Here is a 26,774-nt window from a genome sequence, read left to right as displayed (position 1 = left end):
AGCATCCTATGGGGGAAGGAAACTCACTCCCTACTGGCCAAGGGTGGGGCTGAACCCAGCACGAAGGGGTCTGAGGGCCCAGGCTCTGCCCCCTCAGACCAGGCCGCACTCTTCTCACCTCCCGGTGCTTGGCCTCCAGTGAGGAACAGAGCCGCTCCAGCTCAGCACTGTGCTCCTTCTCTAGGCCTGCCAATGCCTGAGGAGAAGCAAAGAAAGAGCCTGTGAGGGAAGCAGGAAAGGGCGCTGGCCAGGTCCTGACCATGGGGAGCCAGGGTTCAGAAGAGCGCCTTGTTCTTTGTAAACAGGGGCCAAGGAGAACCACAGGGACACGTCTGTTTGAAAATAACTCCGCCCCTAAAGTCTGCAGCTGGCACGGGGGTAAGAAAAGGCCACTGCAGAGGGGCCTTTCGGTAAACCTCAGGTCACTGCTTCCATCCTGACTCTGAGCAAGCCCACAGGTACATACACAAACTCACAGCTGGGAAGAAGAGCCAGGCCAGGCCAGAGAGAGGTCAAAGCAGACTCTCTGGGAACCTGATCCAGATCACTGGGTATCTAACAACCAAAGCTCTCTCGCCAAAAGAAAAGTTCTGTGTGGTCTTTAATTTGGAGGCTGACATGATGCTGGAAGGAGAAATGGAGGAAAGGAGACCTGTGCAAAGGTCTAGCCTCTTATTCCAGACCAGAAGTTAGGGAACAGCACCTTTTGTCGAGTCCGCTGCTCTGGCCAGAGCTCAGTAACAGAAGTTCCCCAAATCCACAGGACACGTCCCTGTACATCTGCTTCAGAGAGCAGGACGAGCACCTGCCCTGAGCAGGGTGGGTCCACACGATGGGCTCAGGGGCTCAGCTCCCGCCCTGCACCCCAACCTGGAGCTAGCCCCTCTCATGCTCTGCATGTGACTTCATTTAGCTCGCCCACCTCTCTCCTCTCCTCTTCTAGCTGCTCCCTCAGCTGCTGCAGAACCACCTCCTTCTCAGCCTCCTTCTCCGCCTTCAAGGCAGCCTGGGCCCTCCTCTCCTCGGCCTCCAGCTGCTCCCTCAGCTGCTCCAGCACCCTCTTGCTTTTCTGCTCCAAACTGGCTCTTTCGGCCTTCTGGAGGGTCTCTGATTCTTCTCGAAGTCTCTGCAGGGCGGCCTCTTGCTCAGCTCTGGGCAGACAGAATGGAATGAGAAAAGGCCGGTGTACTCAAGTCATCTCCTCAGGCCAGGCAGCTCCCAGGGCAGACTCACCTAATTTGGTTCTCAAATGCTTCTGTACTGGACTGCACCTGGGCCCGGAGGCGGGCCAGCCTCTGCCTTTCTTCCTCTCTTATCCGAGTCTCCTCTTCCGCCTCTTCCTCCTCAGCAGCTTTCTGCAGCTGTGCCTTCAGGAGGCTGAGGGAAAAGGAAAGGTAGGCTGGTGAGAGCGACCACAGAGGTCTTTCTTGTATTCAGGACCCGTGCCACTCCGCCTGCCTCTACGAGCCTTACGGCCTCCCTACAAACCACCCTCAGTGTTAGAGATAAGTCAACCTCTCATCCATGCTGGTTCCTCATGGACCTAAACTCCATTTACCCTTGCCACGGGAAGCAAACGGCAGTCTGCTTGGTCCAGGGCTCCCCTCCACCTAACTGGTTATCCTCTGGAGAAGATATTCACTCAAGGAAGGTTACGAAAACCCCAGGAGCCAATGTCTAGGCTCACATCTCTCACTCCTCAGTCATCAGGCTCTATCCTAGACACACCAAACGTATCACCATCTCCAGGTCTCACTGCCCTTCTCTTCGCCCCTTGACTGGTTGCTCATGCTGCTTCTTGAGCCAAGAATTCCATTTTTCCGATCTGACAAAACCATATTCGTTGCCCAGCATGCGAGTTCCTCAGTTTACCTTCCCCTTACAGTCTGCATGCAGGCCTTTCCTAGCTCAAGCTGCCTTTTGCCATGCATCACGGTACCTCGTAACTCATCTGTTCTGTCTGCTTTCCTTGCAAGACAGGGAATTTCTTCAGAGCAAGAATCCTGCCTCTTGCCAGGCAGTGGTGGTGCACGTCTTTAATCCCAGCACTCGAGAGGCAGAGGCAGGTAGATCTCTGAGTTTGAGGCCAGCCTGGGCTACCAAGTGAGTTCCAGGACAGCCACAGCTACACAGAGAAACCCTGTCTTGAAAAACCAGGGGGGGGAGAAAAGAATCCTGCCTCCTTTTTGGGGAAGGAGACAGGGTCTCCTGTAGCCTAGGCTGGCTTCAGATTCCCTATGTAGCCAAAAGTGGCCTTAACTCCTGATCCTTCTTCCTTCAGCCCCCAAGTGCTTGGGATCACAGGCTTCATCACCACACCTGACTAATGACACTGTCTTTCAGTCTTTTGTATCAAGCACGGAATATAGTAACAGACGTAAAATGGTGCTCAATCAATGTGTTAGGTTTGCGCAATTATCACCTAGTCCCAAACTATGAGCGAGCCTTAAATGTCCACAAGAGACACTTTATTTGACTAATGATATCCATCATTTCACTTGAGGCAAATATACCTCTGCTTTTAGAAACGACATCTTTTTGGGGGGTAACTCCTCACACAGACCCTACAAGACTAGTGGATGTGTACAGTGCATCCAGGAAGTTCAACCCTAAGAAAAACATGACTCAGAAGACCAGAAGACAACCTCTTTGAAAAGGTCTGTAGTAAATTCCAGAGCCAAAACAGATTTAGGATTTTTCCTACGTCAAGTTATTGATACCACTGCTTTCCTCCATAATGAGAAAAAAAAAATCCAAGCAAAGTACAAATCCTTCCTTTTGGACTCCCCATAACCCTGTCTTTTTTTTTTCCCATGGCAAAATTTACACAGCCAACATGAATGTAGGGGTGATGGGGAATTTAGAGCAATCTAAGCTCTCCATTTTACACCTAACAAAAGGGCCAGAGCCTGCCTGACTTCCCAGTCAGCAGCGAGGAGGAGGGAAGCTTGTGTGGAAAGAGAAACAAGTCTCCTGAAGGCTTCTAGGAGAGCCAGACAAGGCTCTTACCCTTAGAGAAATCACTTTGTCATCACTGGCTAAATCTATACATTTTAACCCAAAATCAAAACAAGAAATGTCATTTAGGGAGCAACTAGCATGTTCTAGGCCCTGGAGCAGATATGTCCAGCACCCTGGTTTCCTTAACAAGCTTAGGGCCCTTAGGAGCCCTAAGTGCTAAAGATGCTGTATTCTAGGGTAAGCCTCCTTTGGCTGCACCCTGACCTTTAGTTGGCCCAAGAAGGCGTGACAGAGGGTGGACGCTGGGGCAGGGAACCTGTGTTGGGCTAATGAGAGGTTGAACCTGACCTCCCACAATTCAGGTGATGGTTATCTGTTTTGTTTCCTCAAAATTAAGCATAGATTTGCTTTCTTTGGTCTGAAAATAGTAACTTTCAACAGCTCTTGAGTGTTCTGTCTAAAAGGACAAGCTTTGGCATCAAACTGTCAACAAAGGACATTCACACGTTTCTGAAGCAGCTTTCCTGGCCGAGGGCTGTGGCACACACTGCTCTTGGTAGTCATTCACCCTTTTCCTCTGAGCAGAACCCTGCTTTTAGTCTAGTGCAGAAAGGCTAGCTCAAGGGCTACCTCTCCAGTCTCCCTGTCACCCAAGGAGCCAGGCCAGAGATGCTTTCCCTGGATAACTAATGCCATCCAGCACAAGTTTCTGGGAAAGGATTCTAGGAGTCACTTGGGTGAGGCTGTGGTGTACCAGATGGGCCAGCACAGGAAAAGGGTGCCCCTCCCTCCCCACACCGCTCCCCGGGGGGGAAGGAGACCTGAGGGATTTCTCCTTCTGCTGGTGAAGCCGCACCACCTCCTCCTCCTCTCGCCACAGCCTCTCTTCCAGCTGCTTCTGCCTCTCTTTCTGCAACTCCAGCAGCCGCCTCTGGTCTTCCTCCAGCTCCTGGGTGACGGCCTCTTCCATGGCCTTCAGTATAGCCTCTGAGAACTGCTTCTGGGGAGCTCCAGGCTCTGTGGTTTGCCTGCATCCGGGAGAGGGCAGCTCACCACTACAGTGTTAGTGCCTACCGAGTTCCCACAGCTACACACATCACACCGGAACTCTGACAGGGAGCCCCGGACAGGCCACACGGGGGCTGGCAATAAAACACAGGGAGCGTCTGTCCTTTGGGACAGGCCTCACGGACTGGATAAGGTCCAGGATCCCAGGAGGGGGACAGCCCATGACAGCCCTGAGAGGCTGTGGCCTGAGAGGTGGCTGGAGAACTGGCAGAGTAGAGAAGGGAGTTCTCTCCCTCACGGGCTCTCCCTGGGCCTGGCTCACAGCCCTGCCTCAGTGTCCCCACTGTAGCTCTGCCTGCTACTTAAGGCTCTTTTCAGAAACAGGTCCCAGAGTCTATTCTCTGCCTCCCAAACCAAGCAGAGGCCAAGGCAACGTAGAAGAATCTCAGAAGACGCTACGACATCCCCTGCCTTGCTACCAAGGGAGCCAGGTGCTTCCCTGAGCCAAACGTGACGAAAGGCTTTCGTCCGCTCATGGTTACGCTAATGTCTGGAAATGGGGAGAAACTCTGAGCGAGCTGACTGCACAGAGGACTGTTAAGAGGAGACAATGGCATCAGTTTACTCTATGTCTAGAGAGTCATGAAGAGTATCAGGATAAAGGATTTTACTTCCTTAAAAGCCAGGAGACATGTGCACTCCCAGGTCCCTGAGCATCACACTCCAGCCAGTCTCAGCACGTGCTCAGGCACCGCAGATGGGCCATGACGCAATCCAGCGGGAGCATGTGGGCAGGACCTGGATCCAAGAACCACTTCAGAGTCAAACAGGGAGCTAGCCAGCCCGACTGAGAGCCCTAACCGCCCCCCCCTCCAGCTCAGCAGCGTGGCAGATGGAAGGCAGCGGGAGGGGCAGCTCAGAATGGCAGAAGAGAACAGGGTGAAGAATCCCACTGCAGCCCGCAGAGACCAGCAAGAGAGACAGAAAAGGCTAGCGACATCTCTGAAATACCGTCAAGACCTGTCCTTCCCTATTCCTAAAACCAGAACTGAGAAAAATACCCCTGAGCCATGCTCTCAATTCTCTCTGCTCCCAACTCCGTCCCCTCCCTCCTTCCACGTCCTGGCTTCCTGAGTCCCCTGACACAGCCAGCTGATGGCAGATACAGCAACATGGCTGCTACCTCCTCTGAGAATATGCCCTCCACAAGGGCCTCCCCTCCCAAGCTCTCTCTGCCTCATCAACCCTCCAACTCATTTCCAACCTTGGCAGAAAGCATCTTTTTCCCCAGCAACAGTACCTTTTAATGTCTGCCTCCCTTGTGGGCTGTGGAGCTGTGTGTAGCCCTAGGGACAGATGCTGCAGGAAGATGGGACATCAGACCGCACGTGCCCAGGCTATACACACCAGTGAACCTGCCTGCACACCTGACACACAGGCACATGAGCCTGTTTCCTGCCTCCCTAAAGACTTGGTTATCCCGAACACCTTGCTTAGGTCTAAAGCACTGAACGATGCCGGAAAGAGCTAACGGGAAGGCAAGGGCTCGGGAAGAAGAGGTGGGTCTGGTTTCTAGGCCAACCGCTCAGGTATCAGTCTCCGTGAGACCCAGTTTCCAGTCATGGGAGGCAAAGGGGAGGCACCAGGGAGCCTAATCATTCAGGTTGGCCATCAAGTAGCTCAGAGATGCACAGGGGTGAGCAAGGTGGGGAGGCAGGGAGGGAGAGGTGGTCCCCTGGAGCATTCTGAAGTAGGGGTATTACTGCTAAGCTAGAGAGCCAGATACCCCAACTCTCTGTAGTAGTAGTGGGGACTGAACTAGGACCTTGCTTATGTTAGGCAAATAAATGCTCTACCAGTGAGCTGCACAGCCAGCCAGTGGCTTGGATCCATTTACTACTCCGCAAATGCTAACAAAAGATGCAGACAATGAAGTCTGTTGCCTAACCCTTCAGACACAGCTGCCAGATGCAGAACTCCCGCACCACTCTGAAAAGCAACCAGCTCCTACTGGAAAAGACTCAAGGAAAGCAGAGCAGGCTCCTCCTGCGGACAGGACACACTGAGCCCGTGGACCAGTCAAAGGTCTGAAAACCCCAGAAGGGACAGCATCATTGAGACAGGAAGAAACAGGAAGCCAAGGCCCTGGGCAGCCAAGGTGTCTTAAGAGGAGCTGAGCCAAGCCTCTGGCCTCCCCACAGAGGGCCTGGGGCCACCCCCTGACCTCTACCTTGCTTCCTCCCTCTGAGCCACACTCAGCTCCTGTCCTCATGACCAGTCCTGACCCGTTGGGCCACAGTCTCCCAGGAGAGCTGGGGAAGCCACCTTTGTCACGGTAGGTCAGCTCACTGTCTGAAAAGCTGTGGTTGCTGCATGGCCACGTGACTCCGGCAGGGTTAGAGGATGAGACGGAGACCTGAGATAATGAGCTCATTGGCCTGGGCAGCTCTCGGTGAGTCAGCAGCAGAAAAATGGTCTGCTCGCTCGACAGCCCTGGGTCCTTTGTAGCCCTCATTCACTGGGGGAAATGAATAAATCCCAGAGCCAGGCAAAAAGTCAGGGCTCTAGAGGGCAAGCTTGCTCACTCTGTGACTCAGCAGCAAGCCCCCCCCCCCACCCTGAGCCCCCCATCTCCTTTCTAAAACATGCCGTATTTGTTTTAAGAGAAAACTAGTCCTCGGTGGAGGAGAGAACACACTTCCCCTGGCTCCTGTTCATGAGGCTCCCCTCAGCCACCCCCAGCCCTGGCAAGGACCAGTGATGATTGGTGGAGCTCTCAAAGCTGCACACAGACACCACGGATGCATTCACCCCTCACTCCCTTCCGTGGCACCACTCAAAGGGCATGGGCACTCAAGCAGTCCATACACTGGCAGACAGGACAGACACACAAAACTGGCCCTTACACCTCTGGAGAGACAGGTGAGGCGGGGCTGACTGCCACCTTCTCCTCAGGCTCCTCAGCCTCTTGCTGCCCAAGGCCCAGCTCTTCGGCCTGGGAGTGCTTTTCCTCAGCCCTCTCAGGGAAAGCAGGTGGGCTCAGGACCTGCTCCCTTGTAAGCAATAAAGAAGCAACTGTGTTAGAGCCGGTAGGGAGGGAAGAGCTCCACTTAGAGCCTATTCGGGGTCAAAGAGCTGAGGTGGGGACAAGGAGGGCCTCCCCATCCCCCATCCCCATCCCTCCCAGCCTCTTCTATGTCACTTGAAGTGAAGACCAGACATTCCCACCCGCATGGGAAGAGAGATGGTCCCATCACCCAAAAGACACTGCACGCAGCAGGTGTTCAGTGGATGCTGTTGACTGAAATTGCTACAGCTCAGCTTCCCTTGTGGCTCGCTCATTCAACTGTATGGATCTTAAGACCGCCATCTTCTTGCCAGGAGAACGGAGGCACTGGCAAATACACCCTGGGCTCTGGACCAGTCTGGGACAGAAAGGTCTTTCCATCTGGCTTGAGGAGGCCCAGCCCCCTCCCTGGCACCACCTCCCCCCACCCCACCCCGCCACCGCCCCCCCCACACACACACTGCCCTCTGGCTGGGCTTGGGACAAAACAGTACTCCAGCTCAGTTTGAGACCAGAGGTAGGCTAATGCCTGGTGGGAAGTGTCAATGAGAAAGGAGCTGAAAGGGGTCCCCCAGCAGGAACGTAGTGGTCTGCCCTGGCAGGAGGCACACCCTGATTCATGCCATCCCATGGCTCCCCCATCAGGCTGGCTACCCTAACTTCAGCTGTAGACTGAGAACTACGAAGAAGTCGATCAGCCCCGCCCAGCCTCTGCTGCTCTCCTCCTGCCACTCTGGCTGCAGCGTCTACAACAGCTCTCGTCCTCCGTCTCCAGGCCCACTACGCCTCCCGACGACAATGACACACGGAGGGGCCACCACCCTCAGGGACCCTTCTTCCTCATCCTTACCTCTGGAGGGGGGCCGGTGGGCTGGGGCTGGCTACCGAGTCCTTCCCAGGCTCCTCTGCTTCCTTCCGCTCAGGCTGCCCCTCCAGGGTCTGCAGAGGCCCTTCCTCACTGGCCTGGCTGTGAAGGGCACTCTGGAGCTGCTCCCTGGACAGAAATGGGGAAGGATACGCTGGTCAGGGCAGCCAGAGGAGCAGGGGCAGGCCTTCACTTAGAAAACAAGGAAAGCACGCACAGTGTGTGGGTACAGTGTGCACCTCCCCCGCTCGACAGGAGTCGCTGCACCCCACACCCACAGGGGCTGGAGACACAGCAGTCACACATGCAGCAGGACAGCCCTCCTCCTCAGCCCCCCCTGCAGGGTTACAGCCGTGTTCTCAGTGCCCTGCTGCATCTGCCTGGTCCAGCAGCTGAACACCTTCACACATGTGTCCATTCTCAGAACTCACCATCACTGGGGCCAAGGAGGGATGAAATGGGGAAAGGAAGGCCTGGAGAGATGGCCCAGTGGTTAAGAGCACGTACTGCTCTTCCAAGGACCCAAGTTCGATTCCCAGCACCCACGTCAGATGGCTCAAACATGCCTGTAATTCCAGCTCCAGGGCATCCAGCACCTCTGGCTTCTGTGGGCACTCACCTTCATAGTGCACAAGCATGCACACACAGAGATACACACATGCACACTTAAAAATCAAGTAAGAACATTGTAATGGGGCAAGGCTAGGTTGGAGAGACGACTCGGTGAAAAAGAACACTTGTTCTTTCAGAAGACTCAGGTTCCATCTCCAGCACCCACATGGCTGCTCATAACCATCTGTAACTCCAGTTCGAGGAGATCCAACACCCTCTTCTGACCTCCTCAGGTACCAGACACACACATGGTGCACAACTATACATGCAGGCAAAACATCACACACATAAAATAAACCTAAAAATAAAAATAAATGGGGAAGGGGACGCCGGACTCAAGTGGTCAGACAGTAGCCAATGCTGGAAGCATCACTGAATATAGCAAGGAAGGAAGAGAGCAGACCGCGTTCTCAGACCCAGGAAGGGAGGACTACTACCCTCCGTTTTCCCGGGTGGTAGCCCTCCTGCTTTTATGGGATGAGGCCAGGGGAACGAACGAACACACACACACACACACACACACACACACACACACACACACACACACACGCTTGTGTGTGTGTGTGTGTGTGAGAGAGAGACAGAGACAGAGACAGAGACAGAGACAGAGACAGAGACAGTTTGCATAGCCATGTCTACCATCACAGGATCTCTCTCTCTCTGCACAGCCACCTCTATCATCACAGGAAGAACCCTGGCTCAGAATGCTGAGCTTCAGTACCTAAGAACATGGCTCTCCAGACATCCACCAGGCCACTTCAGCCCTGTCTCACAACCAGATACACACAGCTTAATCCAGTTTAATCAGCCCAAGCCAATAAAGAGGACAGAGTCCTTGGACTCACCAAAGGGCCATGTGCAGAGTCCTGCCAAGTGACACGTCACACTCCTGTCACAGTATACCACCACAGTACACCCTACCCCAACACCACACACACACCTTGTACTGCCCTCCAGCCAGGGCAAACTAGCCAACACCAACTGTAAGGACCAGGAATTCTACCCAAGCCCACACCACCCTGAAGACAGAATGCCTTGGGTCCCTGGGGCAGCCTCCCGCTGTACCTCTCAGAGACTTGGGAATGCTTGCTCTGTGGCTCGGCTCTGCTGGACTGGCTGCCGTCTTGTTCTTCCTGGCCTAATTCCTGGGCCTGCAAGCAAGAAGCCAGGGAAGAAACGCATTAGAGAGCTATGCACTGCAAGAGTCTCTTATCCTGCTGCGTCAAACGCTCGGCGGGTGCACTCTGCATGTCTTGAGAGGACAGGAGCCACTGAGACACAGAACATGTCTGTCTGCTGTTGGATGCAGCTTCCTAAGCTCTGGCTAAGCCCCTGGCCCACAGCTGGAACTGGAGATAAATAATATGGTCACTGCACACATAGAGAGGAGCCAGAGATGGCGGGCAGGGGGACCTAAGAGCCTGGCCTGCTGCCTGGAGCCCACATTGCTAGCTACAAAGAGAAGGCAGTGGTCTCCAGGGACACCCTAAACTCACTGAGGGCCTGCGGTACAGGGGTGCCAAAATAAAATGGGCAAGCACGCCAGAAAGGAAGACTTCTGAAGTACCAGGGTCTGGGTGGAACAAAGGAGGCTATGCCCCAAAGCGGAGGGTACCGTCCGACTCTGGGGAGGACAGTGGCATTCCTTCCACTGGTCTACTCTAGGACATGAACCGTCATCAGTAGACAGTGAGCACCCCCCCCACACACACACACTGCCCTAAGGTCTGGTGTTACAGCATTCATTTGAAAATAAACCCCAGAATCTTATTTCACATCTCGGGTATCTAGGCAAATTTAGCAAGCTGGTTTAAAAAAAAAAAGGCAACCTTTGATGATTTCAAATACTTCCTAAAGAAATGTAGTGGCGATGTCAGCCTGGGATCTACTCTTTGTCAGAACATCCTGCCTCAAGTGCCTCCTCCCCGAACTATGGCATGGTAAAATCATGAGGGTGAGATGTCCTACACATAAACGTAACTCCCGCCGGGAAGGCAGGCCATAACACGAGTTCCTCCTCTCCCTTCTTCTCCTCAGCCTCAGACAGAGAGAAAAGGAAAGCTCTGTGACAGCAGCAGCAGCCCCTCTGGGACTGGCCCTTCTCACCGGAGCACTGTCTGCCCTGGACTCAGGGGTCAGCGGGAGAGGTGGGGCAGGAGACAGATCACTGTCTTCCCCAGTGGGGACCCAGCCCCTGCCCACCACACACACACACACACACACACACGCACGCACGCACGCACGCACGCACGCACGCACGCACGCACGCACGCACACGCGCACACACACTTCTCTTCTGGCAGCCTGAACCCCGCCATTTGATCTGACTCTGCCATTTGGGTAGGTAAGAAGGGCAAGGCTTGCACTAAAACCCAGCTCCCCCAAATTACATTAAAACTAGCAACACCGCCTGTGAGTACCTCTCAGCGCCTGTAGCAGAAGGGCTCCCTGCCAGGGCTGCCACTCCTCATTGCATCAGCCTGGGCAGAGCCTACATGCAACGACAGGCAAGCACACCCTCCCAACTCCATCTCGCTCTCCTTCTAGTGTTCAGCTCACCACGGACCTTCCCTGCAAACCACCCGCCATCATCCTCTTGGTCTCGTGTTTTCAAAGAAACAGAGATTACACAGACCAGCTGCACTTCACAAACTATAACTAACAAAACAGGGTGACTGCAATAAAAACTCAAAATGAGCCCAGAGCCACAAAGGATTCTGGGACCTCGAGGCTACAGAGGCCGACTGGACTGGAGCTGACCACAGACCACCAATCTGTCCCCTGCTTGCTTCATGTCTGTACTTCTGCAGCAAGCTGAAGCAGCTTCCAGAGAGAGAAGGGATAACTTGGGGAAAGGCAGACAGTGGGTCTTCAGTAGTTTCACCTGCTCCCTAGAACTCCTGCCCCAGAAAAGGAAAAGGGGACCCCAGTAAGGGACGGGTGTGGTGACGCCCTTCAGAAAGGAAAGCCAAACAGGTGCATGCCAGGCCTCTGACCCGACACTACTCAGGACCCCAGGACCCTAGCCTTCTCTCAGCTCCTGAGTTCTGTTTTTAAGATCTGGTCCCAGGGTGGAAGCAGGAGGATTGCAGGTCCGAGACAGGCCTGAGGAACTTAGATTCCTCTCAAGGGCAAGGCCCAGGGTGCTGAGGCAGCTAAGTGGTGGAGAACTCACCTAACTCACACAAAGCCCTATATTCAATGCCCACCAATGGAAGGAGTTATTATCTTGACTGTGTATTCCTAGCTTCATAGGAATACAGACGGCAAAAATGTATCCAATTTTTCTCTTTAAATATGCAGTTTATTCTACGGCCCTTACATCTGAGCTGTACCGTTTTCTTCTGGTGTCAGGGATGGAATCCAGCTACATCCCCAGTCCTCAAAATAATTCTGAGGTGAACAAAACTTAAGATAGTTTAATTCTAAGGCGTTCCCTGTTCCTAGCCTTGGGAGAGATCAGAACAGAAGAAATGAGACCAGAGCCCCAGAGGACCACAAAGAAGACTGCACCTATGGTTCTGTCCATGCTGTGAAGCGGCTGCTGCTCCCTCTTACAGCTCCGCCCTTCCACACCCCACAGACAGGAGACAGCTGCAGGCTGGGCCCTGCCAGAGGCACGAGCATCTAGTACCATCCACACTCCACCATGATGGATGGAATATGAACTAGACCTTGCTCTGCAGGGCTGCCTGCCAGCAGGTGGTAGCTGCTGAGAACTAAATCCAAGCCGACCCCTGACCTACACCAAGGGTGGCAGCCAGAAGGGACTACTGGCCTCATTAGGGCTCAGGTGGGCCCAGTTCCCAAGAGAGTCAGCCTTTGGAGCCACAGCCACCGAACCCCCCCTGCCCTATGGACCTAGTGGCTTTCCTACCCCCTTGTTACCAAAGGGACCTCACGGCACACCTGCTCCAAGCCCTTCCTACCTAACCCTACCTGCCCTTCTCAGTGCCTACATATCTCAGCACTGTAAACAGGGGCATCCAAAGTCTAGCAGAGACCTGGTCACTGGGTAGCCACCCAGGAAAGCACCAGCCAGACCAGAGAGGGGAACATAAGGGGCTCAAATGCAGTCTGAAAACACTACTCTGTATGCACCAGCACACACCAGCACACACCCCACCAGGGGCTCCCTGTATGCACCCCACACACTAGCACACACCAGGCTGGGTTCATATTAAACATCCTGTTGTTTCACCCAACAGACTCCCATCCACGCAAGCCAAGTGCTACCTAAAAACCTGCGGAGACCATGTGCGGAGACCAGAATCCCTCTTCTAGCAACCCACAAAGGAGACAAACAGCTGCCCTGACTTACGCCCTTTTAGGGTAGCATCTGTGTATCAGGCACCTGTGTACCTTCCTGGGTGCAGGCCAGCTTAGGTCTAGCAGAGGAGACAGACATAAGACTGTAAAAGCAAAGTAATCCTGGGAGCAGAGAGGGGGCAAGTCACCTCCTCCAAGCAGGTGCCAGAACTGGGTCTCAGAGCCTCAAGAAGAGAACACAGGGGCCAACGGGGAAGCGGCAAGGCTGGCAGAGCAGGCACAAGGGGCAGCGTGTGTGTGCAGACTGGTAAGGTGAGTCGCAGACCCAGCTGCTGGGTGGCAGAGCCGGAAGGGATGGGTGGGCAGGTGGTCAACCCTTAGTTGCTGTGTGAATAAATGGACCCGCAGCAGGGCGGGAATGTTTCAATGCACAGCAGCAGCAAAGCAGTCATGACCAGAAGCCCCACCGAGGCAAGTGTCTGGACGGAGAGAATGTCCAGAAGTCCACACTAATGGGCAGGCGTCATCTATGGGTCGCCCTTAAAAGTAGCTGCCAGAGAAGGTGAGGGCCCAGGCTAGCCCACCCAGACTCACCTCCCAGCAGGCTCCACCCACGGCCGGAGAAAGCATGTCACCATCCAGCAGGTGCTCTGAGATCCGGCTGCGGAATCCAAAGTCCTGGAGATGGTGGAGATGAGAAAATCAGCTCTGCCCTTGCCACGGTCAGCGCTTGCCCACCTTTCAGAAAGGTGTGCACTGTGTCCTAGGCACCGAGCTCAACACTGTGACATCTAAGGAAGTGCTCAGAGCAGGCGAGATGGTGAAAGAAGCAGAGCCAAACGTTCCCTGTAGACACTGAGTGGAGAGTGCAAAGGTTTACTGTAAAATTCTTCCGATTTTTCTATACATTTGGTATTTTTCATAATAAAACTATAGACAAAAATAACCCTTTCAGACTGAAATGCTTATGTCCTCATGGACACAGCCGCAGGCCTCGGAGGACATGAAATTTGGCCCAGGACAAAAAGCTGGTTAACAAGGGGGCTGCAGGTCAGATGAGCCCCGGGCCTGACTCTTCTTCCTATGACAGATGCCACACAGCATGGCTCTTCCCAGCTAGCTCCCTCCTCACCCACCCCATACCCAAGCAGGGCAGGAGAATGCCGGCAAACCCAAACCCACGGGTGGCTTGGAAGTGAGACTTGATGGGCTCCTTCCAGCCTTCCCCCCACAGAGGTGGCACACTCTCTCTCGAGACAATGTGATTCATCAGCTGTGATTTGTCCAGAGTCCTCTTGGGGACGCACAGCAGGTGCCCACCCCAGCCCAATTCCTCACTGCCCTTCGGCTGCCAACGGGACCACACCACGGCCCTTCTGAGCCTAAGCTCCTGCCGGGCTGTGAAGGATTGCCGTCCGACAGCATTCTAATGGGGACGGTTAGCCATCCCTGATGGATGGCGGGATGCCCAGAAAAGGTCTGATCCTGCTGTCTCCAGCTTCCTCCCTCCACACCCAGAGTGAAGACTGCTGATGGGTACAGCAGCACGTGGTGGCAGCTTTGGAAGGACCAGACCACTTGTTTCCTAGAGTTCAGTCAAACAGTTACCCATCATTGTCAAGTGTTTAGTTGGTTAAGCAGATGTCAGGTTGTTTTGTCTGGGGTTTTGGGAGGGTTTAGTTCAGTTTGTTTTGGCCAATAATGAGTTTTGTTTGTTTTGAGGTTTTGTTTGTTTGTTTTGTTTTGTTTTTTGCTTACCTTTCTAGCCTTTCTAGTTTGTGGAGTTTTCTTGGATTTTGATTATTTTCCCTTCAGTTGGATTTCTACTCCATCTAATGCAGCGGCCATCTGCTTCCGAAGCCCATGGCTCAGTGTGGGGCCAAAGCACTCAGCTCTCTAACTCATCTGCACCCCTCCTCCTCTGCACCCCTCCTCCTCTGCACCCCTCCGATCTTCTCTGTTCATCCCTGACCCTCTTCCACTAACCCTTCCCTTATAACCGCCTCCTCCGAGCAGATGGAGGGGGCATGCAGAGGTAACAACGGGCCAGAAGTAGTCGAATCTTCCCTTTAAGACTCAGACTTGGCAAATGGACTTGCGATCCAGCAGGCTGGATGAAGGTCCAGGACACAGAAATCATGGATGGCTTGGCAGTGCAGGACAAAAGCCTAAACTTTCAAATCAAATCCTGGCCAAAGCCTAGCAAAGTCCTCAAGCATGGCTCAGTGACCCAGGCACACCTGGAGCCTCCTGGATACAACTGTCCTGCCAGGCCCCAGGCAGCCCAGGTGGCCTCACAGAGAAGTCACACAAGGTGAAAGCGCTGACACTAGCCCTTCACAGTCTGTGCTCTGCCTCACTTCGCTCCCACAGCAAACTGTAGTGGGCAGTGCTACCCCTGGTTACTGAGTTGAGAAACTGGAACTAACAAGACCTAATTTTGAGGGCTAACTGTCCCACTTCCCAGCTGTGTGACCATTGGTAAACTACTTCCATAGGGAAAAAGAAACACCAGGTTCTTTCATACCACCCTGCTGCGACTCACTGCAACTCACCAGGCCAAGGAAAGACTTGGGGGCAGAAGCTTCGGACTCAGAGAGCTGTGGGTCCTTCAGGTGTTCAAGGACCTCTGACTCCTGCAGGGACACATGACAGAGAAACATCCCCCAAATGTTCTGGGCTGCTATCCATGGAATTCCCAATAGGCCATAGGGCCAACACAGAACTGAGCCCAAGCCAAAAATCTACCTGTTTTGAAAACCAACAGATATAAACACCTACATAAGAAAGGGGCTATGTACTTATGCTGATAGTGGACAACCACACCCCAAATCAGATCAGCAGGATTTAAACAGGAAAGGAGAGCTAAGAATAGTAGAGACAGGAAGTCAGCAGTATAGACATTGATGCTATCTGAAAAAATAAAGCGTATCTTAATGTGTGTGCATATTCATGTGAATGCGGGGTGTGTGTGTGTGTGTGTGTGTGTGTGTGAACATGTAGAAGCCATTGGTCAGCTTTGGGTTGCTCTTCATGCTGTTCATCCACTTTGTTTTGGGCACAGAAACTTTCAGTGGCCTGAAGCCCCTCTGATCGGGCTAAGCTGGCTGGCCAGTGAGCTCCAGGGATCCATCTATCTCTCCCCCTCCCCCGTGCTGGGATTATAAAACGTTCATCAGTACACCTGCCTTTTAAGATGGATTATGGGGGTCAAAGTTAGATCTTCATGTTGTTCAGCAAGCACTTTATGGACTAAGCCATCTTACCAGCTCTGGAAGTGTTTTTTCCAGGGCTTAGATAGAAGCTCTTTAAATGAATTCCCTCATTATATGAAAAAAGACTAAGGGTAGGAAAAGCTATAATGCCAAAGGGGCGCTCTCATATGTGTGCGCGCTTTCTCTCTCTCTCTCCCTCACACACACACACACACACACACACACACACACACACACACACACACTTCTGACCACATGGGTTATTGAGGAGTCTATGAATGCAACCACTTGCATGTCTGGGATTGTTACAATTGTCACAGAAATGGATGAGAAGGGTCATTCTGTAATCTGACCTACCTATGCAGATGCAGAACACTCAGCTCTGGTAGCCTCCACCTCACTCCCAACTCCAACACACACACACACACACACACACACACACACACACACACACACGCACGCACGCGCACGCACGCACGCACGCACGCACGCACGCACGCACGCACACACGCCTCCCCTTCTTTACAGGAACTCAGACTGAGCAAACCAACGTATAGGTGGGGAGCAGTAACGGGGAGAAATGAAGAGCATGACCATCCCAGGAGGTGCCAACGGAAAAGCACACTTCTGCTCTGAATTCCCGGTGCCAGCAGGTCTGCCATTTCATTCAGGATTTTACCTCCCATTGGGTCTGGGCATATCTGTCACAATTAAGGGCTCTGGCTGATGTGGACAGCTGAATGCAGCTTCTGACTCGGTAATACAGACATGGAGGCCGGAAGCTAAGGAACTGGAGACAGCAGCAGCAGGTTCCAGCGGACAACGTCCTTAGGGCCCAGGGACTTACCTCACTGGCATCTGATGTGCTCTCCTCCAGGGCGGATGCTTCCTTGGCTGTTTCCCTCCTGGAACCCTCCTCTCCTGCCTCCACGGCTTCCTCTGCCTGCTCCTTTTTAGAGGCCTTGGCAGGGTGATCAACCCCAGGGTCCAACCCAGGAGCCACCTGACTCTCAGAAACCTTGGGATTGCTGCTCCCGTTTTCTTTCTGTAGGTTCCAGGGACTTGCCCCTCTTCCCCGGGACCTGCTGCCATCAGAGCTGTCCAGACTCCGGTCAGCACCCTGGCTGAACAGCTTGCCAGGAGTGGGGGGCCGATCGGCATCCGAGTCAAGAGAACCATCCTTCTTGTCCACTGGCTGGCTGCTTCTTGGAGACTCCTGGGGAGCGAAGACAATGTCAGAAAGGAGCCAAGAAGTTTAGAGACTGACACGAGATGGAGTGGCCGTTCCTTGACTCTCAGCTGGCCTTCGTGAGCTCTGACCCTGTTATCCTGCATAGTTGTGTGTGTGTGTGTGTGTGTGTGTGTGTGTGTGTGTGTGTGTGTGTACTGCATGTGTGTGCATGTGCATGTGTGTGCACTTGCATATGGAAACCAGAGGTCAACGTCAGCTGTCTTCTTCAGGTGCTCTCAGACATGGCCTCTCACTGAATCCGGAGCTCACCAATTTGGCCAGACTAACTGGCCAGCATGCTGCAGGAGTCCACCTGTCTCTTTGCTACCACCATTGGGGTTCCAGATGCATGCTGCCACACCTGGAGTTTTAAGTGAGTGCCAGGGAGCAGAACTCGTCTGCAGGCTTGCACAGTGGGCACTCTACCCGCTGAGCATGTCCCTTGCCCTCCCAACAGCTTTTTAAAAACGTTGTGATTATGTGTGTATGTGTGGGCATGTGCATGGGAGTGCAGGTGTCTGTGGAGATCCAGAAGCACTGGATCCTACTGGAACTAGAATGATGGGCAGTTGTGAACTACCCAATATAGGTACGGGAACCAAATTCAGGTCTTCTGCAAAAGCAGTATGTGCTCTTAACCACTGTGAGCCATCTCTTCAGTTGCCCAAATAGCTTTACAAAACACAGATTGCTGCCCCGTGGCCCACATCCAGATAAACTGAATGGCAATTTCTATGATGCTGCAGACAGGTCACACAGGGTTTGGAAATGGCTGCAACTCTGCCATCATCTGCCACATCCCCCAGACCCGTCAGCCAAGCCCTCAGGCCTCAGGAGCCGATATGTACTTAGAAGAGAACAACAGCAAAGACCGGAACTTGGACTCTTCATTTTTCAAAGACAGAAAGGGGAAAACATAAGAAGGGTACCCCTTCCTCCCCAAGTCTCCCTACACAAGCTCATCACCAGCAAACCCGCAGACAGCATCTTCTATCCAGGACTCTCAACCTGGGGTCTCTGAGAAGCGATGTCTAAAGAGATTAGCTGGGTGAGAGATGGGGCAGAGGCAACAAAGGAGGGTGGACCTTCAGGAAAGACACAGGTCCATCCCCTGTAACAGAGAGAAAGAGGAGCACAGGACAGTTCTGAGCAATCGGAGCCAAGCAGAGTGCTCAAGTAGGCTGCTATCGGAGAAGTTCCACATCAGGCAGGAGGGGCCCTGTCCCCAAACCCCTGGTGGGACCTGTCACACTAGAAGAAAGTGGAATCTTAGCAGGAACCAGCAAAGACAAAAGGGCCGGTAGCTGGCAGCTGTTAATTTTCTAACCCTGCTTTGGCTGGGTCCCCTGAAAGGAGAGCTGGGCTGCACACTTAACACAGTGACCGCACCCTGTTTTCCACATACAGACTCACTAGTAAAAATCCAAGGCTGCTTCTGGTAAACTCTTCATAGAGCTGACCAAAATAGAAACAGAAAGCCCTCCCTCAGAAACACAGCCAGTGATCTCTCCTGGGCTCAGACTCAGAGCCTCCTTCCAGAAAAACATCTGTGTTGGCACTTAGGCTGTCAGGCTGAACAACTCCTGATCAGGGATTTTTAAGACTTCCAGATTCGCTATCCTGAAGATTAAAACAAGGAGTGCATTAAGTGCTACAGTCTGGATCTGAAGTGCCCCTCAAAAGGCCTGTGTGGTGGAGGCGTGCCCCGAGTGGCATTCCTGAGAAGGGGTAAAACTTTTAGGAGGTCTTTGGGTTACTAGGGGCACAGCCTTCACCTCTTTGCTCCTTGGCTTATGGTGTGAGCATCTCCACTGTGCCCGCATGGTCCTGCCATGATGCGCTACCTCACCACAGACCTAAAACAAGGGGGCTAACCAGTCACGGCCTCACTTTTGAAACTGAGAGCAGACATAATCCTTTTCTTAATATGGCTTAAGGTTCAGTTCAGATATTTCACTATGGTCGCGGAAAGCTGAGCATCCCAAGTCGAGTCAACAGCTGAAGGAGACCTCAACACGGCATCTGCCGTTGTTCTGGCGCAGTGTCTGCTGAAGCCAAAGGCAGAGCCACTGTAGATCCGGCAGCCGGATGACAGGCTAACCCAGGCTCCCGAGGGATGGTACTGGGAGGCAGGAGACACAGTCTCAAGCAAATTACTGTGCCTCCGCTCCTTCCGCTTAAATACGTAGATTCACGGAGTACCCACCTTACAAAGCCACTCGGAGGGTTAAATGAGTTAACACTCGTTGAGAGAGGTGAGGAACTTAGAACTATGCCTGTCTAGACTGTCGGTGCCCCAGAAACGATCACTAACATTCTACGATAATGAAACCCATATTCATCCTCTGAGCATCCTCAGTGTGCCGCACACCCACTGCCTTCGGGAAGAGGAGATGACCATACCCATCCTGCCTGTGGGGCACTAGCTAACACTGAGAAAAGTGAAATGTCCCTTGTGGGCCTAATGGTGAGTTCTGACTGCCCAAACCTAAGGAGCACTGGAGGCAGGTGTGACTGCTGGTCCCAAGCCTCCCCTGGGAGAAGAGCAGAAGGTGGAGAAGCAGACAGTAGCCAGCACCACCCACCCCTCTCAGAATTCATACAGAGTACCGCTGCCGTTTAGAGGGGTGCCTCAGGCCCTTCTCTTCAGTAAGGTAGCTTCATTCAAGCTGGGGCCACGCCACCAACACTCAGCGGGAGCACCACAACTCGTCTACCAGGCTCTGTGGCTCCAAGGAGGAGGGTGAAGTTTACAGGGGGGGTGTCTGTTCACCACATGAGTCATTCAGCAAAAAAGGCTGGTCCATGCTAGTCAGGCTCATCCTAGAATTAAGGAAGGCTCTCCTGTCCTCCTCCTTCAATCTGGGGCTGAAACCTAGTCCTAAGAGAGTTACCTAGCAACAAACTTTGGATTAGGAGACAGACAAAGTGTCAGACACCAGAGAGCCCTTCCTGCTTCTCACACACAGTTCATCCCCACCGTATCTTACACCCCTCCTGCCCGGGCCTGAACACTGGGCTATTTTTTCTCCTCTGCTACGCACACTCTCTTTAGTTTTAAAAGATGTCAGACCTGGCACATGCTAAGTCTGTGCCCGACCACTAAGTCACATATTCCAGATACAAACACTGCTCCACCCCCTGACAAACTACCACTGGTCCTCACAGCATCACCTCTCCCAGGAAGCCTTCCTTGGCCTTTGGTCCCTGGACCCTGGGTCTTTCTGCTATAATAGCTGTGGGTTTCTTTGCTTATTTTCCTTACTTGATGAACTCCCTATTGTGCTTAGAACCCAGTTTCTGGCATATATGGATGCTCAATAAAGTCTCAACTGAGGTTGTTTTGTTTTGTCTTTGGTTTTTAAGAACCCATGTGTTGCCATGCGGTGGTGGCAATCCCAGCACACTCAGGAGGCAGAGGCAGGTGGCAGGTAGAACTCTGTGGGTTCCAGGCCAGCCTGGTCTACAGAGCGAGTTCTAACTACACAGCCAGGCCTACCAAAAAAAAAAAAAAAAAAAAAAAAAAAAGAACATATGTGTGAGCCAATGGTAGGAGTGGAGGCTTCCCTTCTTCCTCTCCCAAATGGAGATGTAATATTTATTTGCCAAAGTCATATGTGGATTAGACTATTTCAGTGCAGTGCTTATAATATGAAATGTTAACTCTTAACTATTCAAAATGATGAAAAAGCAAGTAGGCCATAAAACTCAGAGGGTGGCAGCCAGGTATGGTGGTGGCGCCAGGATGGTGGTGGTGGCCAGGATGGTGGTGGTAGCCAGGTATGGTGGTGGCGGCCAGGATGGTGGTGGTGGCCAGGTATGGTGGTAGCACACCTTTAATCCCAACTCTCCAGAGGCAGAAGCAGGGTGGGGATGGTTTACCCATGGAGGCCAGAAGAGGGCATAAGACCCGCTGGAATTACAAACAGTTGTGAGTCACCTGATGTGCGTGATGGGAACCAGCCCCTTGGTCCTTGGGAAGAATAGCAAGTGCTCATAACCAGTGAGCCATCTCTCTAGCCTCAAGATTCCCATAATTATACTGAAGAGAACACAACCCGACTACAAGAATCTTGAGCTTCATCTAGGCAACTCTGAAATTGAAACCCTTCAGAAGATGAATTTCAGTGTGGGGCATACTCCCTGGGAGAGTGTGTGTCTAAAGTCTAAGGTCCCAGCTTCCACTTGCGGCACCCCCCCTCCCAAAAAGGAAGATTTCCATGTGACTGCATGATCTCAATCTGCCTACCTAAACATAAAATCGATAAAATAAGGCAACCATTAAAACAAACGGCCTTAAAAATAAAATAAAATAAATGGCTTTGGTCTACATCACGTCTCCACTGACTACATCCGTAGGACAGCCAGAAATGGGTGGAGAAGGCAGGGGAAATTAAACACTGGCTATCATCATCTACAAAAGGATGCAGGAAATCTAAGCATCTCATCTGACTCCACACTGTCCCTGCTCACCCAGCCCATGCTCCTTGGCTGTCCCCAGGCCTAGGTTTGGAAGCCCCCAGGCAGTGTGCACACCCCAGACATCTCTGTACAGTCTCCTGCTCCAGGCTTTGTGGGTACACAGCTCCGCTCTGGGCCCCTCCATGCTCAAACTCCCCAACCTCCTCCTGCCACAGTCTCAGGTCCTTTTGCATTTCAAGGCATATTTCAAGATTTTGCCATCTGCACAAGGAGGGGGTGAAGAGGAGTGACTGTCAGAACCAGTTCTTGAATATTTAACACTTTTCAAAAGTCATGAGGCTCCCCAGGTTGCATTCCCACCCCCTTACCTGTCCAGAGCACAAAGGCACTTGGGCTCCCATGATGCACACAGGACAGGAGGGGGGAGTCATGGGGGCTGGGGGGAGGCTACCTCAACAGCATGCTCATGCATTCACACTGCTCTGGGGAGACTCCTGCTAAGCCAACCATCGGCCAGGGTTATTTTCCAGGTCTGGTGCCCGTTCAGTTGGTCTTAATTCTTTGCACAGCTCCCCGGGTGTAGTTAGCACTTTCCAATCACACTGACATCATCCTGTGATTTCTAAGCCGAGGCTCCCTCCCTCTCCTTTTGAGAGCTGATGGCTTTTCATCAGCACCACATGACCACATACTGCCTGCTCGCCACCCTCTGCCTCCCCGCCACCCTCTGCCTCCCCCTCTCCCTCAGAAGCCTTCTTGGTGTGGGTTCTGGAACCTTTCCCGTTGCCTCTGTGATAGACTAGCAGTGGGTCTGGGTTGGAAAGCTGAGGAGGGAGTCGATGCTGACTGCATTCCTGCCATCCTGCTGCCCTCTCATGGAAGTAAGAGCAAAGTGGCTGGGAACACAGGCAGGATAAACCCAGGAAGAAAGGCTGCAGCTGCAACCAGAACTAACTGCGAGACCCAGATGGGGGAGGGGGGTATACACCGGGACAAAAGTCATTTCAAAGGTCAGTGCCAAGTGGAGGCAGCTTTGCCTGCCTAGACGCCTACACTGATCTCCACCAATAACATCTCCCCCAAGAAAAACCCCTAATGCCCTACCTGAGGTTAGAACACAGGACTCCAACACCCCATGTGGCAGAGAACTGGAGACAGGTGTGCGAGGTGTCTAAGCATCACCTACTTACTCCAGACACTTCCTCACCTCCCTGTGGTGCCAAGCAAGCTATTAAAAAATGTTTTAAGCCGGGCAGTGGTGGCGCACGCCTTTAGTCCCAGCACTCGGGAGGCAGAGGCAGGCGGATCTCTGTGAGTTCGAGGCCAGCCTGGTCTCCAAAGCGAGTTCCAGGAAAGGCGCAAAGCTACACAGAGAAACCCTGTCTCGAAAAAACCAAAAAAAAAAAAAAAAAAAAAAATGTTTTAAAAGCTCCCGCTCCCCTCACCAGCAAAGGGAAAACTCTAGAAGTCCATAACATGTCAGAGGAGAAACACCTTTCTCAGTTGACATCTGTAATCCATTAAGTAGTCATGATCAAGCTACAAGGAAATTTCAACCCAGCAGCTGACTGCAAGGAACAGCCACCTACTGTCCCCAGAAAGTGAGGAAGCCAAGGGAAGGAAGAAACACCACCCAGCCTGTCTCGATACCCTCCACTCCATTCTCTCAGCTGCTAAACCAAACCCACCCAAGCACTTCCTGTGTCCCAGCGAGTGGGCTAGGTGCTGGGTATATAGACATAAATTATGCAGCATCTACACCCTCCCTGTGCCCGGTCCCCTGGAAAACAGTTACTCTCTTTCCCCAAACATGCAAGCCTTCATGACACCCCTTCTCCTAGTCACAGACATCCACCCAGGTTCAAACTGAGAACCTTCTTGGAGTCCACCAGGCAGTCAGCGCTGGTTAACGGTGGCTGAGAAGGAAATCAAGTCCTCCCGTAGAGAACCAAACAGAGTTCCTTACTCAGGCAGAGCAGCTCCGATCGGAAGGAGCAGCCTCCCAGCAGACATGTATCGGACGGGAGATACAGACGGGGCAGCAGGAGAAGCGCCACATTTGGTGGAAGTGCTAAAGTCACAATCAAAACCGAGCTGGCTGTGCAGAACCAGAAGGCTGAGCAGACTTGGGGATAGTGAGTAAAGCTTCTCTATGAGACAGGTCCTGCCCCCCAAGACACGGTTGGATCCCCTTAAAAGATGCACCCACAGTGAGGTCTCAAGTAGCAATCCAGAGCTTGTCAGCCGGCGTGTGGACTGAGACAGTACCCTGACCTCCAAGGAGTGATGAGTACCAAGAAATATGAGTCAGAAATAAAAGAGACTGGGCCAGGAAGACAGTTTAGTGGGCAAAGGCACTTGCTGCCAAGCTTGACAACCCGAGTTCGGTCCCCAGGAACCTCGCGGAAGGAGGACACTGATTCCTGAAAGTTGTCCTCCAACCTCCACATGTACTCTGTGACACACACAGTACAAATAAATACATTGAAATGCAATTTAAAAAAATAGGCCGGGCGGTGGTGGCGCACGTCTTTAATCCTAGCACTCGGGAGGCAGGACCTGGCGGATCTCTGTGAGTTCAAGGTCAGACTGGTCTATAGAGCGAGATCCAGGACAGGCACCAAAACTACACAGAGAAACCCTGCCCTGAATTAATTAATTAATTAATTAGCTAATTAATAATAAGGGAGACTGAGGAGATGTCTCAGAGGGTAAGAATGCTTGCTGAGCGTGAGCCCCCATGTAAAAAGTCAGGTGTGACCACAGGAGATTCCCTGGGACATGCTGGCTGCCAGCCTAGCACCAGGCTCAGTGAGAAACTCTATGTTGAGGGAATAACTAGGCAGTGAATGGTAGAGCAGAACACCCAATGTCCTCCTCTGGATTCCATGTGCACTTTAACATATAATACAGCAAATATACATGTGCAACACATACAATCACACACACAAAGAATACGGATAACAAAGAAACCAACTAAAATTTGTGAGGGGAGCACCTTTGCATTTCTGGCCAGCTTTGTGGTCATTCTAATGATATAAAAGTGATTTTTGAATTAAAACATAATATATAAGACCTGTATGAGGCTTAGACCTTGTGGTAGATATTCAAATGTCTTTATGAATCGAATTTGCAACTTCATAATTCAGTGCTTATAACAAATATTTTAGGAAAATTTAGAGAACTGTTACTTGCTTAAAAATTAATAAATCAGGAACTGGAGAGATGGCTTAGAAGGCTAAAAGCACTGACTGCTCTTCCAGAGGTCCTGAGTTCAATTCCCAGCAACCACATGGTGGCTTACAACCATCCATAATGAGATCTGGTACCCTCTTCTGGCCTGCAGGCATACATGCAGACAGAACTTTGTATGCATAATAAATAAACAATAATAATAAATCAGACACTAGACAGAGAACATACAGTAGGAGATGTCCCTATGATTTCTAAGTCCAGGTTCCAAAACATGCACAAAAAGTATGAGCATACTGGCATGCTGACTTACACTGCCTGTGTGCTCTCCATGAAAAACATGCTGGAGGCAGCACAGGTCAGACTTCAGGGACAGGTGGGACCTTGGAAGCATGTTCCAGAAGCTATACCCACCCATGTGCTTTTGTCTATCCTTAAATCTTTGCTCAAGCTCTTCATTTACCTAGACGATCTCCTGTCTAAAATTTAGACTGGTCATTTGATAGCTGAGAGAATGGACTCCCTGAACCCCAGAAATCCTGAACAGACCCAAATAAATGGACCAGCTCCTTTTCCACATATGCTCCGTGGACAGCGGCAAAGCTTCAGAAGGGAAAAAGGTACAGCCCAAGCGAGACATTTACCAGCAGGGTTATCAAGATCTTACCTCGTACTCAAAGTTACCTCCCAGGGCACTGAGGTCCAGGTGCAGGTTCTTGAGAAGCTCACTGGAGCTTCGGACACTCTGCAAGCAAGAACAATGATGAACAACATCTTAGTCAGGGTTTCCATTGCTGTGATGGAGTTCAGGGCCAAAAGCAGCTTGGGGAGGGAAGGCTTACTTCAGCTTACAACTCTCAGGTCCTAGTCAGTTACCGAAGGAACTCAGGGAAGGGACGAGAAACAAGAACTAATGCAGAGGCCATGGAGGAGTGCTACTTACTAGCTTGCTCCTCCTGGCCTGCTCAGTCTAATTGATTGATTGATGGTTTTTCCAGACAAGGTTCTCTGTGTAGCCCTGGCTATCCTGGAACTCACTCTGTATACTAGGCTGGCCTCGAACTCAGAGATCCACCTACCTCCACCTCCCAAGTGCTTGGATTAAAGGCGTGTGCCACCACCGACTGGTTCAGCCTGCATTTGTGTACAGCTCAGGACTACCTGTTCAGAGATAGCACCACCCACAATGTGCTGAGCATCCATGAATCACTAACTGAGAAAATGCTTCACAGGCTTGCGTACAGGCCAATCTTATGGAAGCATTTTTCTCAATCAGGGTTCCCTCTTCTAAGATAACTCCAGCTTGTGTCAAGTTGATTAATTAAATAATTAATTAAATAATTAATTAATTAAAATTAAGGTGATAAGTCTAAAGGAATTGGCCAGCCTAACATGCAGAGGAGAATGGGAGTGCCCTGGCAAGGCTTTGGAGGACTCCAGGGCACAGGCCTCTCTAAGTAGCCTTTTGTCAAGTGAGCACAAGGCCAAGCAAGCATGTTGTGTTCTCCAGCTCAAACGTGAGAGGCATATAGACTGGTCAAGAAAGGAAGTTATGGGTGGAAAAACACTTATTTATTTTTAAATGGCTGGGAGGTTAGCCAAAGATAGAACTAGTCCATGTATCTACCAACAATGAGTGCATAAACAGAACATGGTGCATACACACCGGGCTTAAACTGCATGTTTACATACGGGCTGCAGCATGCTGCGGGGCAGGTGCCAGCCATCAAAGACAAACACTACGCGATTTTACTCCTATGAAACATCTAGAACTGGCAAATCCTTAACACCCCCACACACACAAAAAAAAGTAAATTTAGAGGTTACCAGGTGCTGGAAGAAAAAGGAATGATTTATTGTATGGGGGCTAGAATATGGGACTATAAACAAGTTCTGAAAATGGACAGTAGTGGTGATAACATAACATTATGA

The 26,774-nt window shown here is 51.9% G+C and overlaps 1 protein-coding gene across 5 annotated transcripts in view; it reads right to left on the bottom strand.

Moving 5' to 3' along the window:
* The window catches only part of Cep164 (centrosomal protein 164), a 67,287-nt gene that overhangs the window by 10,477 nt on the left and 30,036 nt on the right, over positions 1–26,774 (bottom strand). For 4 of the 5 annotated variants that reach the window (XM_037207538.1, XM_028866440.2, XM_028866441.2 and 1 more), the window contains 11 exons: positions 25,510–25,587; positions 16,845–17,213; positions 15,338–15,418; positions 13,377–13,460; positions 9,579–9,664; positions 7,887–8,030; positions 6,876–7,022; positions 3,783–3,989; positions 1,234–1,377; positions 923–1,151; positions 119–196 (listed from right to left, as the gene is read on the bottom strand). In XM_037207538.1, coding sequence (XP_037063433.1) covers positions 119–196; positions 923–1,151; positions 1,234–1,377; positions 3,783–3,989; positions 6,876–7,022; positions 7,887–8,030; positions 9,579–9,664; positions 13,377–13,460; positions 15,338–15,418; positions 16,845–17,213; positions 25,510–25,587 — 1,647 coding nt within the window. The remainder of the gene's footprint in view (positions 1–118; positions 197–922; positions 1,152–1,233; positions 1,378–3,782; positions 3,990–6,875; positions 7,023–7,886; positions 8,031–9,578; positions 9,665–13,376; positions 13,461–15,337; positions 15,419–16,844; positions 17,214–25,509; positions 25,588–26,774) is intronic. The other variant, XM_037207539.1, reaches the window with a different exon arrangement.

The sequence above is a fragment of the Peromyscus leucopus genome, chromosome 7 (genome assembly GCF_004664715.2).
Source record: "Peromyscus leucopus breed LL Stock chromosome 7, UCI_PerLeu_2.1, whole genome shotgun sequence".
In the NCBI taxonomy this organism is placed as follows: Eukaryota; Metazoa; Chordata; class Mammalia; order Rodentia; family Cricetidae; genus Peromyscus; species Peromyscus leucopus.
This window is presented reverse-complemented; position numbering and strand designations above follow the sequence as displayed.